General features: G+C 40.1%; 3 protein-coding genes across 4 annotated transcripts in view; 1 reads left to right on the top strand and 2 right to left on the bottom strand.

Moving 5' to 3' along the window:
• The window catches only part of haus1 (HAUS augmin-like complex, subunit 1), a 138298-nt gene that overhangs the window by 100395 nt on the left and 22142 nt on the right, over positions 1 to 15761 (top strand). The window lies entirely within an intron of this gene.
• zgc:122979 (uncharacterized protein LOC641576 homolog) lies at positions 82 to 3874 on the bottom strand. The gene is made up of 4 exons (XM_059542418.1): positions 3710 to 3874; positions 2693 to 2939; positions 1911 to 2419; positions 82 to 747 (listed from the first exon to the last, which is right to left on the bottom strand). Exons 1-4 carry the CDS (start codon positions 3800 to 3802, stop codon positions 514 to 516), a joined length of 1083 nt encoding a protein of 360 aa, XP_059398401.1. The 5' UTR covers positions 3803 to 3874; the 3' UTR covers positions 82 to 513.
• thbs4b (thrombospondin 4b) lies at positions 7462 to 15604 on the bottom strand. Of its 2 annotated transcripts, XM_059541779.1 has the most exons (22): positions 15350 to 15604; positions 13577 to 13774; positions 13045 to 13328; positions 12821 to 12923; positions 12413 to 12495; positions 12252 to 12303; positions 11870 to 12021; positions 11408 to 11545; positions 11066 to 11143; positions 10820 to 10972; positions 10636 to 10740; positions 10427 to 10534; positions 10117 to 10276; positions 9881 to 9999; positions 9753 to 9805; positions 9425 to 9618; positions 8933 to 9111; positions 8789 to 8837; positions 8506 to 8702; positions 8242 to 8414; positions 7982 to 8121; positions 7462 to 7905 (listed from the first exon to the last, which is right to left on the bottom strand). In XM_059541779.1, the coding sequence occupies exons 1-22, from the start codon at positions 15423 to 15425 to the stop codon at positions 7847 to 7849; spliced, it is 2853 nt and encodes a 950-aa protein (XP_059397762.1). In that variant the 5' UTR covers positions 15426 to 15604; the 3' UTR covers positions 7462 to 7846. The 2 variants fall into 2 exon arrangements, with proteins under 2 accessions (XP_059397762.1, XP_059397761.1); XM_059541778.1 differs by having other exon boundaries at positions 9753 to 9999.

Here is a 15761-nt window from a genome sequence, read left to right as displayed (position 1 = left end):
TTGAATGCATGCATCATTCCATACATGTATTTTTCATCTTATATCTTAATTGCTCAACACATTAAAGACCGCAACACCAAATTCCAGTTATTTCATTAACAAAACTTTATTTCTGCTTACAAAACATGCGTTCATCATACATGCCAGGTAATATCTGAAATTCACATTTTCTCGATATACTTTTTACAAATAATTCATTGGAACATGACACAGGGATCTCTCATAGAGACTAAATCACTGACAGTTCTGTACATGAGTACAAGGTCGTCATGGTTAAAGAAGTATGCTAACACTTCAGAGTTGCACCATCAGTGCAGGTGTGTGTTTAGTGCTTGAGCTGTTCGTGTGTTTTTCCCAAACACTTCATCTCTGTACGAATCACACTTAACACAGGTATTACATACCTATATATATGTTTGTGTGAGCATCCCGTCTCACACTTGAGTGTGTGTGCCTCACAGAGACAAACAGCTGACATTAAGTCTGTCACCAAAATTAGCATGTTTTCTTTAGCTAACACTGTCCCAAGCTGTGTTTGATGATTTCTTTGCTGCTCGGGGGAATGCGATCAGGGAAAACAACTTGAAATTCGACCAGCAGGTCTCCACGCTGGGCGGGGTTCTTCACTCGGGGAAGCCCCTCCCCTATTAGCCTTCTCATTGAGCCGGGCTTGATGACATCATTGCATGGGAGGGGCTTCATCTGTCCGTCAAGTGTAGGGACGTTAACCGTACACCCACATAGAGCCTGGAGAAAAACACAAAAAAGGAAAACAGTTCAACGTTGTGTCATCTTTGATGAAGTTATAAAGGTCTGTATCGATCTTCAGTAGCTCTCTGTCTTGAGATCTGTTATATCACAAGCTGCAGTGCTTTGGCAGCATAAGAGCTATAATGCCCCTCCGGCATATGTTATGAGGTCTAATCCACTTGTCTATATATGATGCTTTTATATAATGTGAGTATGAACGCGGGCGGAATATAGGCCAGACAGATTGAACATTACAGTTACGCAACAGCAGAAAAGAGCCGCTAATCTCTCTCATTTCTCAATGATGCTCCAGTCTGCGGGGGACGGGAGGGTAAGCGTGGGAAGAGAAAGATGAAGTGGATGTGGAAAATGAGAGAGGGCGAGAGCTAACGAGGGCGAGAGGTTTGGTATGGAAAGTAGAAATGGAAATGAGCTGGAAAGAATAAAAGAATAAAAGTTTGTTTTTAAGAGCCGAAGCCAAATCTGAGGTTTAGAGAGCAGGATGGTCAATTTAATGAACACCTTTGTTATTCTGCCAATATATGTATATTGTGGAATAAATATTTTATAAAATATTTTTTAATTCTATTCTGCTGTCTTATGAATATTCCTGCAGTATATTGTCCAATCAGGGTGACTTATCAGTACCGATAATCTTAAAATGACCAAATATGGACTGAATATTTCCTGATATTTCAGCCAGGACAATTAATTGACCTCTATTCATCGTCAGTTCCAAAATCTGTCCAAAATAAATTACCCTTTATGTTTTTTTTTTTAATAAATATTTTGTAAAATAAGTGCTAATTTGATTCTGATTTGCAGTATTGTGTATATATCACAATTATATTTGTAACCCTGCTCTGTAGATATTATGGGTCTGTTAATAGTTTTCTTAGAAAATGGATACATGAGGGCGTATAGGCAAAATAGGATCCACTGCTAGAGAGGAACGAATGACAGAATGTGTGTGAGACGATGCTGAGAGCTGAAGAGGCGGTGTGTGAGATGGGAGGGTGAGTGTGTGCTCTGAGGCTGCGGGGGAGAGATGCTAAATTTAGATACAGCTCTCTGCTGAAGCTTATTGAGTACCAGCGACTGTGAGGGAACATTTCGTACAGTCATGCACACATACACACGTACACACGTACACATCTCACCTCTCGCAGCGTGATGGTGGTGGTGTACACAATATGCGAGCCATCTCGTCTGAAATGGGTGTGCTTCTTTTCCTTAATAACAAAGGCCAGGTCGCTTGGGGCGTGGCCGAGCATCTGATGGCCCTCCTTGGGGAAGGTGATCCTGGTGCCCTCCTTCCATCCCTTCTTCACCTCCACGTCGAACACACGCTCTTCTGGTCTCAACCCGTGTTTGTCCATCTGCCGGAGGCGTGTCACTTTCACACGTTTCGTCACGCCCATCAAAATGTCCTCCAGTGACACGAGGAGCTCGTGAACTTCGGCCACCCCCGATGGCTTGAGCCCGCCCTTGTTTCCATGCTGACGGCTGAGGTGGGGCAGGGGGTTCCGCATGAAGGGTTTAAACAGGTCGTCATCGGAGTCGACTTCGAAGTTGAAGAACATGCGCCAGGAGTGGGCGTCAGCTTTTGAGGAGCTCTGAGAGGGGTCGCTTTTGTTTCCAGCTGGAGCCACACCCCCTTTGGTCAAACCTTGAAGATTGAAGAGATTTTATTAGCATGCATGTCTTTGGTTTTACAAAAGCTAATTTGCTGGTTAATAAAGTATGCATAAATAATTGATCATGTTTGCAGCTATTTGTACCCAGCACTGCAAATGTGTGAATCAGATCAGATGGGTTTGTAGGAACATGTTCATTTGAAATGAGTGTTTGCGGGATATTGGTATCGATCTTAATTTAAATGTATTTTTAAAATGCAAGTGCATTCATATTAAATATGTTTGTGCTTGCACTTTATTCTCACCTTGTTGATCATAGATGCTGCGTTTCTCTGGGTCTGTCAGAACATCGTGGGCTTGTGCAATCTGTTTGAATTTGTCCTCAGCGTCTGTGTCTGGGTTCTTGTCTGGGTGGTAACGGAGCGCCAGACGCTTGTACGCCCGTCTGATCTCCTCCTCATTCGAGTCACTTGACACGCCGAGCACAGAGTAGTAATCCAAACACTCTGGCGAGGATGGGGGGCTAGACACCTCAGGTTCTTCAGGCACATCCTACACATACACACAGATGGCAAGAGTTTAGAGTACAATCATTTCTAGTTCTGCTTGGTTCATCTACACAGGGTGATCCCAAATAAAAATAGTTTTCTTGGTTCAGGCAGAGATGCGAGTACTATAGCCATGAAGGGAGTTCCCATAATATTCAGAGTAGATGAATTTGTCAGTGACCAATTCTTTAAAAAAAAAATTATATATATATATATAAAATGGCATAAACAATGAATCAAAAATAATGTAATATAAAATTATAAAGTGCAAGTAATAAGATAACATTATTATTATTTATAAATTATTACTTGTATAATTCATACAACAAAAGTATTGTATTTTCACTCAATGTGAATCACTCAAAAAATTGGAGAATACAGAGGTAAATAAATATAAAATCACATCCTCTTTTTTTCTACAATATATACATCTATTTATGCATTTTATATAGTGGGGAATATAGGTGTATATAAACACCTCTATATTCTCAATTATATATTATATTCTAAGTATTAGGGTATATATTATATGGAGGAAAAATAAAGGTAAATATATAACAATTAATATATATATATATATATATATATAGCTACTGTCCACTATGTAACATGCATATATAGATTTATACATAGAAAAAAATAGATGTGTATAAGAATTTAATATATACCTCTGTATTGTCCAATATATAATAAACACTCAAAGTCTGAGTTTATATTATATGGTGGAGAATATAGATGCATATAGATTTTATCATGTAATGTGCTGCATCTCACCTCTGAGGTACATCCCTCCTCTCCGTGGATCACTCGCACTTTGCACTTGACATTCTTGTGTTTGACGCCGAACTGAGTCCAGATGAGAACCATGATGCTGCTGCTGCCGGTGAGTGTGAGCCGAGCGCGTGAGCTGCTGTCTGATGCATCTCCAGCCGCTCTGCTCGAGCTTTTATACCCGCGTTCTACACACTGCGCCCACGCTGCATGACCGAGCTTCCCCGAGCACGCCCATTCTCCACGCACACGAGAGGGAATACCGCGTGCCCACCAATCCACACTCGATGCCGCTGCGGACCGAGATGAGCATCACGCGGATGTGGCAGCCCACCTCTCCATGTGGAGGTGCGTTTCCGGAATTCACAATGACTCTCATCCCTCCCCTCCCTCCATCCTTCCATCCTAAATTGGTCTCCTGTTACAGACTGTTCTTTTGGTTTGTCGGCCAGATTTTTGGATTTAGAATTGTGAATGACAGTGGATTTTCGCAAAAAATGGTGGTACACGAACACGAAAAAGCATGCAAATAAAAAGGCGAGATTGACAGCAGATAAACAAGGAAAAATATGCATAACAAAAGACAAGGTCATCAAAATCACTTTACACCTGAGTCGTGCATAACTATTAATTTTATTTTTTTAACTTGGAAGCAACCACGAAACGCAGACAATCATTGCCATTTGAGGGTGAAGAGATATAAATAAATTAAATAAAAATCACTGCCTGACAGAGTAGTTCCGTTTATTGTCCAAATTAGCATTTTTTCATTATATACATATAAATGGATTATAACTTAAAAAGTAACAAATTGTTAATGGTTACTACTGCTTTTTATTTTATATATCTATTATATTGTCCGCTAGTTGAAAACCTTGGGCATCTGTGGGAAGATCTATGCTTGAATGTCAGTTTTATTATAAAATGTCAAATCATGTGTGATGCCTTGAGCAAGCAATAAAGTCTTATTAGAATTTAGCTACACACGCACACACTTCAGTGTCCCTTTGTGTCAAAGTGCATTTGAAACATGAAAAAAACACATCCAGTACCGCTTCACCCACACATGCAATTACAGGCAGTTGACGTGTGATTGTCAAGTCTGGTGGATTGTGTACCAGTAGTTCTTTATGCTCATCACGTTGACAGTTCAATGTTCCCATCTCCACGGGAATACAAAGTCTTTGCGCATGCACGAGCGCACGTTCACAGACCGTCCTCGGCGTAAACTGACCGCTAAATGCATTAAAGCGGAGCCTTGGGAAACGTCGCATTACACAACGTATACGTGCAGGTAAATTGGTGCGCATTCCTCAGTACATAAATGGCCATATTTCCTCAGACGTTACGCGTTCAGCCAATCACAGACGAAAGATGCTTCAGGATTCCCGCTGGTACCGGAATACTGGACAAATTTGGTGTATATGTCCCTGTCAGAGACGTCAGAGAATCTCTAAGCCAGATTTCATCCATTTTGGAAAAATAGAAAGAGGGAGCGCAGGAAACCCGGAGCCGAGTGGTGTGAATGAAACTTAGAAATCTGTCATTATCGACCGACCGGCCATTTCCGTTGTGTCTCGAGAGATGAATGTAAGATTAGTGTGTCTCGCTGTTTGTGAGTAAACTGCAGGAACATGGCTATACTAGCGAAGTGTCGAGAACGTTTTGGAACATTGTGCTTCTGCTTAGTGAAGCTCAGCAGCGGCACGTAATAAGTCGTGATCTCGTGCTTTTAATTATAATTTTCGGCTCGTGACCAGCGGATGTCCAACTGTGCCGCGTAATTTTCGCGCTCATTGTAAGTGACCGTTATTAGCTTCGACTGAAGTCCTCCTAAAGTAGTTCTGTTTAAATTAGAAACCATCTATCAAACAAAGTCCGAGCGATTGAGGGAGGTCCAGTGAGTTAATTGTTTCCTCTGTTTTAACTGATAAAGTGTTCTTCAGCGACCTTCAGAAAAAAAACATATTAGCTTATCAAATAGTGCATTTTAATATTTTTCTAAGAAATCGTGACTGTTTTAGCTTGTTGCTAGGTGGTTGTTGGGATGGTTGTCTCAAATCAAAAGAGCTCATCCCCAAAGTTTCCATGATTTTTCGGTATTGTCTGAGATTTTTACCTGTTTTGTCATCCTGTAGGTGAGAATTATACATATGATCACTTAGAAAAGTAATAGGACACTGGTGTCAATTACTTTTTAGTGTCATTTAGGTTTGTAAAATAGTTAACATGTTTGGTGGGGGGGGGGGGTCCTAAGTATGAACACTTGTAAAACTAGTAACTAATTAACAATACAAAGTCCGTGGTATTTAGACATTATAGTAATAGATACCATAATAATACAATCACTAGACTATGATACCACTACAGTACCTTTTTACTTGTGAAATAGTAAAAGAAACCAAATATACAGTTTTTGGAAAATATTAACCATCCTACACAGTCTTTCTAATCTTTCCCCCATTTTATATGTGTATGTGTTATAGGATATGCTATGTGTTGCAGGGGAGTGATATTCACAGGTACTGAACTTCCTACACCACCTTCTCCTTCTGTGCTCACTCTTTCTCCCTCATCCTCTCTGAGTAAAGGTTACGGGGTGATTCATAATGAGTAAAGTGGCATTTGACAGCACCTCTCACTTCAGATCCATCTCTCAAGTCACACTCATTTGGTTGTGTAACTATTTTGATAATCATCTGCTTTGTTAATGAATTCAACGACGAATTCTTAACAGACCAAGTGGTTGTCTGAAAAACATTAATATGCAGATGGCAAACCGAGACATGAGGTAAGGCGAAGAAGGGAAAACATGGCCAAGAGAACTGACTGTTCTAATAATAGCTCGCAGCAATAATGAGTAAATTTTAGGGACATACTGCCATCTGCTGCCCATGTTTTGCAAATGTTCTGAACAGTAGTAGAACATTTTAAAAGCATTTCCCCCCTTTAAATACTCTAATAAAACAGCTTCCACATACAAGAGGAATGTGAAAAGAGGCAAGAACTGCTGAGGTTAGCATGAGCCAATAGCAAACACAGCAGGAGAGACTCTACTCTTGCTGTTAACCAACTCTGGCAGTAGTGCTGACGAGCAAACAGCCAGATTTCATCCATTTTGGAAAAATAGAAAGAGGGAGCGCAGGAAACCCGGAGCCGAGTGGTGTGAATGAAACTTAGAAATCTGTCATTATCGACCGACCGGCCATTTCCGTTGTGTCTCGAGAGATGAATGTAAGATTAGTGTGTCTCGCTGTTTGTGAGGAAACTGCAGGAACATGGCTATACTAGCGAAGTGTCGAGAACGTTTTGGAACATTGTGTGAACAGCCTTTCGTGTGAACAAACTAACTTACATGCCCATCAAACACAAGCTCTGGCCCAAACCCTACTGAACGGCCAACCAAAACAACACTTTAAGGCATCATAAGTGTGTTTCTCACATTCCAAAAGGAAGACAGCATAATTAAGATAACATTTAGCCAAATTCTAAGGTAGCATCACATGTATCTTTTAAATATACAGTACCATAATATCAGAATGCATTGCTGTTCAAACAAATATGGCTAAACTAAAGGGAAGTTGAGAGATGTAGACTTTAAATAGAACAATATATAATGTATTAATTGTAATAAAAAAAGTAATCCAATTTTAGATCAAGGTTTCATTTCATTTACAAAATATGATTGTTTCTGAGCTACAGAACATAAAAACCTTAGTCAGATGGAAGTACAGTCATACATTTATGTCATCAAGTGTCTTGAAATGATTCTTTTATTGGTGCCAAATAGGAATGAAAGACTCCAAAAAGGTTTATTATGTTTCCTCCTTTCTTGTAAATGTTCTCTTTACAATGACTTGGTGCAAATCTACCTCCATTCTGGACAGGTAGCTAATAATTTTAACTTTTAAATGACTGATAACAGAAAATACTGTTCGTCTCTTTTCTAAATGTTATATGAAGTTTTTCGACAAGAGTAAAAAGGTTGATTTAAAATAAAAAATGGCATACACATTGTGTATACACGTATTCCATTTCTACACACACACATTGTGTACAAAAGTGTTTCACACTTTCAGAGACACACATAGGACTGTGCGAAATGGTGTGGTGGTATAAACATAGCATTATGGGTATTATTTACAGGGGATCCATGCCATGTTGTGTACTGAACTCCTGGAAGTCCTCAGGAATGGTGTCTGGAAAAAGATTTATTTATATGAAACAAAAATATTTTGTAACATTATACATGTCTGTTTGTGTTTGTGTTCTCACCATTGCAGCGGTACTTCAAGTTTGACCAGATGATGTTCTCTTGAGAGAAGCAGAACACTCCCAGTCTTCCTCCTCTCATTGTGGTATCAATTGTCACTCCAGAATCTGCCACCAGCTCTGATCCCTCATAGAAACGAACCCTACAAACACACACACACAGAAGTCTATCGAATCATTTTGATTTTTAACACACTTTTCCTTCTCAAGTAACCGCTTGCTTGGCTTCAAACATGAAGTCACCTGAATTTTGATTGGCTCACCTGATGTATCCGACTTGTGGGCGATGTTGCAGGTACCAGCGGTATGATACCTTATCCTTCCAACCAACGTTCCTTGGATCCTTCCAAAGGAGACGTACCTGATCATTAGTGTCACCTGTGTGCCAGAGAGAGTTCCTCAAATGCTCACCTGGACCAGTCTTGGACTTTACTGCCTAAGAGCAAGAAACAAAGTTAGAGTTCTGTTAAACCAATCAAGACTTTCTTACAAACTTGGACATAAATTTTGAAATTCAGCTAATCAACCTTCAGCTGAATTCCAGGTTCAGCTACAGCTCTGAAGGGTGTGGCCTGCCAGTATGTCTGCTCCGTTTGCTTCCACATCACCACGTAGAAACTGGAAGAGTCTTGGTAGCCAAAGATGAAGCCGGCATAGTCGTCATCAGTCACCGTATTCACGTGGAAGGTTCCCTCAAAATCCACACCGCTGAATGCAGTGTAACCTGGTCATCCAAGAGGGCAATTGCATCATTAACAGAAATAAGATAATATGTCATTAATTATTTTGGAGAAACATGCATCCTCTCACCAACAGCAAGGCCAGGGTCACTATTCATAGTCTGGACAATCTCCATTCCCTTTGAAGCAAGGCAAAGAATTTATCAGCATTGTACGTCTTGAACAGTTTTCTGTAGAGACATAACATTTTATGAATCTATTGCTAATCTGTCACCTGGTTAAGAACCACCCAGTTGGGGTCAATCTGAGCATCACCCTCTGGGTCCAGTACAACCGTCTGATAGGCTCTGAAGTCTGTCAGTGTGATCTCTGCATTTTCTGGGCAGTTATCGATCCTGTCAATCACCTTGTCTTGGTCAAAGTCTGATTCGCATATGTCGCCTACTCCATCATCTGTGTAGAGATGAACAGGTGAGTGAGGGATGACTGGAAAAAAAATTCTGTATGTTCACTGAAACTAAAAATACAAGACTTTCTAAGTATAATGGGATACATTTCTGTTTCTTACACAAAGGTATCGTATAACTTTAGAAGACTAGGAATGCAGTGCAAAGTCATATGTCAGCTATTTATATTGAGTTTGACAGTCACTGTTCATTTCAGTTTTCATTCTTTTGGTTCAGTGAAGAAAAATATGGTGAGTAGATGATCACAGAATAACGTACAGTACATACTGTGTATTTTCAAGGATTAATGGTGTACTTACTGTTGTCATCTATTTGGTCAGAGTTGGGCACCAAGCGGCAGTTATCTGGTCCAGGAGGCAGTGTGTCGGGAATACCATCATTATCATCATCATCGTCACATTCATCTCCCAGTCCGTCTTTATCTGTGTCCAGCTGGGAGCTGTTAATTACCAGCGGGCAGTTGTCTTTGCTATCTTGGTGACCATCACCATCACTGAAGGATACAAGAAATGTGCTTGCAGAAGTTTCTACAGAACATTGACAGAATTGTCTGGAAATTCATAATTTTGGTGTAAGAATGCAAAGGAACCCGTATCTCTGTTGCATGAGTTATGGACCTTTTCATACCTATCTTGATTTGTGTCGCAAGAATCTCCAACAAGATCATTGTCAATGTCAGACTGGGAAGAGTAATAAATATTTATTATAGTACAAAAGTACAGAATCTGAAGAATATATATCTGCAAATAATGTACCTGATTTGGATTTGGGATGTCAGGACAGCTATCACATGCATCTCCCACTCCATCCCCATCACGATCCAGCTGGTCACGATTTTTCACTCGCTGGCAGTTATCAAGGAAGTTTTTCAGCCCTGACAATCAACAAAAACAAACACCGAAAATGGGAATGACTCCATACCAGAAAGACAAAGACAAACCTTTTGTTTGAACTAAATCATCAAGATTTTACAATCTCTTCATTCTCTTACCATCTCCATCCATGTCATCATCACATGCATCTCCGAGGCCATCAGAATCTGTGTCTCTCTGGTCTGGGTTATCCACTCGGATACAGTTGTCACATGCATCGCCATGGCTGTCCTTATCACTGTTACGTTGGTTTATATTTGGTGTCAACCAGCAGTTATCCTAAAATCCATACATATACACAGAAAAAAAAAGAAAAAAAGTTTACTTCATAACCAGAGATAGAAAAACAAGAGGTAAGAGATTTGTAAAGGAATTAGTGTGAGACTCTACATAAAATATATCAAACACAACACTAATGTGTGCATTTACCTGCTCATTCAGTATTCCATCTCCATCTGCATCTGGGTCACATGCATCGCCTTTCCCGTCACCATCTGCATCCTCTTGTCCCGAGTTTGGAACGGTAACACAGTTATCCTGGTAGAGGAACCAAATGAATCAGCTTTCACGGAAACAAGCAAGTGATGTCACCAGAGCCCTGAGCAAGTCAATATCAATTGCATTGTTGCCATAGTTACCTTTCTGCAGGTTGGGTCTCGGCAGCGCAGCTTCTCATCAGGGTACCCATCGATGTCAGTGTCTTTACCGCAGAGATAACCATTTCCAGCCCATCCAATGCCACACTAGTACACAAATACATTTGTTTTTGAGCATGTCTTTTTTCCAGCATATGCTTAAAATGTGTGTGCTCTAAAAAGGCACCTGGCATGTGATGGTGCCATCCCTTTCCTCTATGCACTGTGCATTGGGGTCACAAGGGTTCTGTAGGCGGTTTCCACAGCTTTTCTCTGGCTTACAACCTCTGATCTGGTCACCTGTAAATCCTGTCTTACATCGGCCACATTGATATGATCCCTACACAAGGTAACAAACATTTTGAGGCATTATTCTTTTGGTTTGCATGTCCATGTGACATATATTGTGCATTATGAGCAAATCAGTTCTCACCACAGAATTCACACAGATGGAGTTAGTGGCGCATCCTCCATTATTTGGTCCTTTACACTCATCGATATCATCACACACCTAAAGTATAGAAAATATAGAAATTAAGAGATACGTGAACATTCAGTCTCTTATGGCTGGCTGTATATCAAAATATCAATGGCAAATTTTCATTTTTTTAATTGCTTAAACTTAATTGCAGGTCATATGCAATACAACATATGACCTGCAAACAATGGTGCTGGGGCTAATGTTGTGCTTGATGCTTCACTTTGCATAAAGTTTAACCATTAGGGAACTCTGACACAAATCATGCAAAAAGGCCCCAAGTCATCAGTGACGTACCTGCTTGTGCGTTTGTGCATAGGCCACGCCAACACCCTCCAGTGGTTTTCCAGTGAATCCAAGAGGACATGCCTCACAGCGGAAACCTGGAGCCATGTTCACACACCTCACGCCAGGGAAGCAGGGATTAAACTGGCACTGCAATCGACACGAATATGAATGGCATTTACATTCATTTAACCCAGAGTTTGAATTCTGGCTAATGGCTCTTTTCTCCCCCATTGTTTCCCGTCTAACTCTACTGTCCTATCAAAATAAGGAACTGCAAGTTTCACCATGTTTCCTAGAACATAGAAAAAAAGTTTGAAACATGAAATGTTTCAATCCCACGCCCTGTTCAAATCTACACCATAATATTATTTTTTTAGCAGCATTTTAAATTCAATCGACCTTCCTCAGGCTATACCAGGAGATGAAGTAAAAGTCATTTGTCTTGATATGACTCCTTGAACAGACACGTACCTCATCAACATCATCACAGCTATATCCATCTCCAGTGTATCCATCAGGACATGGACCGCACTCCACCCCATTTTCTGTTTCTATACACATGTCATCACGGAAACATACTCCAGGAGTGCATTTTGGTTTCACCACCTCCGTTCCACCCAGCCCTAGAATTAACCAATAATATTTAGCATTTATGCTGTGGTTTGAAGCATTCATGATACATCTGTAATTAAACACTCCATGATTGCCCTCCTGCTTCAGATTTGGTGACTTTGATGTCATGACTGGAGTATTTGTTGACATGAAAAAATGCCTGGTTTTGGTCTCTTATCTGCATAGATGCATTAACAAACCCATGCATATCACAAATATCTTGCTAATCATAATGTCTTACCACAGACTTGGCACTCAGCAATGGTGTTTCTGAGGAAAGAGGTTTCCTTCACCTGTAAACAACCGTGCAAATACAAAAATCTGATTTGTAAATAAGGGATGGTGGAAATTAAGAACATTAAACAAAAAGTTACAAAAAGGTAATTGGAAGGAAGGTTTTACCTGCTGAATAAGAACATCTTTCAGCTCATTAATGACCTTTGTCAGCTCCAGCATCTGATTTGTAAGCTGTTTCGTGTTAAGCCCTTTATAAATAACAAAAACGCTGATCTTATTTTAGCAGATAAACAATTTATTCATATTGTCTCCCTTTTATTATCTCTTCTTTTGGAACCCATTCCTCAAAAGTGCTCTTAGTAATTAAGCCGATTTAGTTCTGGCCAACTGTTTTCTTGGATCGAAAACATATGCTGATGCCACTGAAAAATGCTTTATTTGTAACAAACCCCTAGCCATAGAAACCGATCAGAACACCCTGTCAACCAGCAATAATTCTTAACATTGGGGTGGCAGATTTTGCAGATGCACCACTCATGTTTTCTTCAGAGAATGTCAAAATTGAGTTTTTACCTAAGGTCTGTACAGAGTCGCTCTGATGAGTGTGGCAGTCCTGCAGCGATGCAACATTTTCCATTGAATCACCATATGCAAGTTTGAGCTCCTCCAACTCCTCCTGCCAATCGGAACAGAAAGAGCACAATGGGGAGTTTATGTTAGTGTATTAGTGCTTGCATCGAAAACCCTTCAAATATATCTCAACATGTGAGTGTGCAGCTATTAAATATGTTGTATACTTGTGGTTTCCCCTGCATAGTTCTGAGCTCCACTCCCTGGTGATCGTTTAGGCCATTAAACACAGCTGGTAAATCTCTCAGCGTCTCTACCAGCCTGCAGTCCAGGTGGAGCTCCACCCCGGGCACCGGTAACACCCCCTGGTTGTGCGGGAAGCCCCCTGGTTGGCCCACCTCCAGTCCCTTCAAATGGAAGAGCAGCCGATGCTTCTCACCATCAGCCAGTTTCAGGTTGTTGAAGGTAACGGTACTCATCCTACCATCTCTGCGCAGGTATCGTAAAGTAGCTACATAGAGAGAAAGAGATAGACAATGGGAGTTTTTATATTTTGTCTGATATCACTTCTTTTTTGATCCATTACCTGTTACATTTCTGTAATTTTTAGAGCTTAAAACCTTTATTTTCAGGTCAAATTGGATTGCAAATTTTTATAGTAAATGACAAAAGCAAATGAAGCCCACGTCATCATATCACATATATAATCATAACTCTTACAGAAATGTCAAAAGTATGGTATAGTCAAAGTTTACATACCTTTGTTGATTTTCCCAAGCACAGAAAACTCAAAGTACTTGCTGTTGTCTCGTGGATTGTACAAGCTGAATATGGTGTTTCCAGTTCGAGGCTGGAGACGGAACGTTGTGAGAATATAGAGTTCTGTTACTCCCTGCTCTGCCAAACCTCCGTGCAGTAGATCCGGTAGGCAGTCCGGTGACGTTAAGAGGTTATACACTGCAGGGAAAACATTATTTAAAGGTTATATAAGTGATACTCAAACACAAAGCATACTGCTCACAAACATGTGGTTGTTTCTTAGGCTAATGCATGCTGGGAGTGATGCCCAAGTTGATGTAATTTTCTGTAAGACTGTAAATACTGTTCCTGTTTATTTAGCCAGTTGCATGTGGCCAAATAAATGTTCAGGGATTTGTTGTTCTTTGAAGTTTGCAAACGGCAAGTATTAGTTGTTTTTTAAAGCATAACACAGCTCGACTCAAACCAAAAGTCTAATGGCATTCAAATTGTTTAATGTTTTGGCATTGAAAATGGGATAATGGTGTGTGTACAAATGCTGAGACCAGAACTAACGTGCTTGATGAGTGACATACATTTTGGTGAGCAACATTTAACAAAGATATAAATTTCTATTCTGTTGTGTTCCAGAATAAGCAGAAAAGGCTTGAATTTCAGATTCATATCTTGAGGTTTTTAATCAGAAACACCTGTAACTGGTCTTAGTTTGTATAACTGAGATTGACAGGGATCGAATTGGATCTTATCCATTGAACATTTTCACTGGAAAACTTCATGGAAACCAGGTGAACGGACAAATCGTTGCGGTGTCACTGCCGGATGTCAAATACAGATGTTAGTTGTTATGGTGATGGAAGCGTGCCATTGGCTGAACAGGCAAACATAATGTTGTGTGCAAAAATGTTAATGACGACTCAAAGATGATGTCTTTCCAATATTTTAACCGAGAGAGATGGTCTGACTCTCATTTTCATGCCTTAGCAATCAGCACATTAATACAACTAAGCAATATTCCCAAAAAAAAACAACGCTATTGTTGTTCCTCATTTATCTTTGATTTCTTGTCAAGTAAGAGTATAGTTTGCCCATTTCAAAGAGCTGTTTGTTACTCAAAAGCATCATTTCTGTTCAGAGATGGTGTGCTGAAAGATTTACATGCTGGCTGTGATTACCAACATGTGTGATTTGACTTATTTGTCATTTTAATGTTCAAACATTCACGAAGTCACGTCTTGGAGGAAATATTACATTGTCATCAAAAATAGGGTATGTTTATATCCTCTGTAGTGTGTTTGTGTGTGCGTGTGTTTTTTTTAAGTATTGTGTTCGCCTTTCAGATTCAATAAAATAATGCAATCTCATCTTTGCTGCAAAAGACATTATTACTTCTATAGCCCAGAATGAACTACCCTTCATACAAACTAACACACATTTTGGCTCTCTCTCTCGTACACACAACCAGTTACCAAAAATCTAAATTGGAACCTGAGGCTCTGTGATAAACACATTGTTGGGATGAATAAATTGAGAAATCAAAAAGGAGATGATGTCAGAGAACATACAGAGAAGAGAGAGAGAAGATTACAGAGAGATATACAGCTCAGCATGAGATTTTATGAGACAGAGAAATGTGGAAAAACGTCTAAAAGTGAGAATACAGTAAAAATGTTAATTTGAATAAACTTAAATACTCATATTACTAGTTAAAACAGGCAGCTTTAGTCATGAATTAAAGAAACATTTTAACGTTTTAAAGAAACTTTGTGTACTCACCGGTTGATTCTGCGCTTGCTGAGCTGAGAGTAAAGATCAGAGAAACGGTCGTGAGGAGATGCATTGTGCCGGTCATCCTTTATCACAACCTTCTGCCACTCCACAGAAGGAGTGTGTGAGTGAAAAGCCTTATGGAAGCTGATCTTTGATTCCTTTGTCTTCAGTGTCTTGTATGTGAGACTGTGACTGTTTTATAGAGAAAGTCTGCGTGTGATTGAGCAGGACTCAGGAGTGAGGGACAGAAGAAAAGAGTGGGTTGAGGTAACAGGCTGTCTATCAACAGCAGCTGTGGTGGGCGGAGTTATGAGTCTAACAGACACCCCCATGCTGAGAGGGGCGGAGCAAAGGGCAGTGCCATATAATTGGCGGACCCAGCTCATGTCTGAACTCTTATTTGTAACTTTTATGAGGT

The sequence above is a fragment of the Carassius carassius genome, chromosome 47, assembly GCF_963082965.1.
Source record: "Carassius carassius chromosome 47, fCarCar2.1, whole genome shotgun sequence".
NCBI lineage: Eukaryota > Metazoa > Chordata > Actinopteri > Cypriniformes > Cyprinidae > Carassius > Carassius carassius.
This window is presented reverse-complemented; position numbering and strand designations above follow the sequence as displayed.

Coding starts and splice junctions, on each gene's coding strand:
- zgc:122979 (XM_059542418.1), bottom strand. CDS start 3,802: ATGGTTCTCATCTGGACTCAGTTCGGCGTCAAACACAAGAATGTCAAG. Junction 2,940..3,709: donor AGGAGGGATGTACCTCAGAG/GTGAGATGCAGC, acceptor GTGTATGTGTAG/GATGTGCCTGAAGAACCTGA. Junction 2,420..2,692: donor CAGCATCTATGATCAACAAG/GTGAGAATAAAG, acceptor TCAATCTTCAAG/GTTTGACCAAAGGGGGTGTG.
- thbs4b (XM_059541778.1), bottom strand. CDS start 15,425: ATGACCGGCACAATGCATCTCCTCACGACCGTTTCTCTGATCTTTACT. Junction 10,741..10,819: donor ATGGCACCATCACATGCCAG/GTGCCTTTTTAG, acceptor TTTGTGTACTAG/TGTGGCATTGGATGGGCTGG. Junction 10,535..10,635: donor GAGACCCAACCTGCAGAAAG/GTAACTATGGCA, acceptor TTCCTCTACCAG/GATAACTGTGTTACCGTTCC.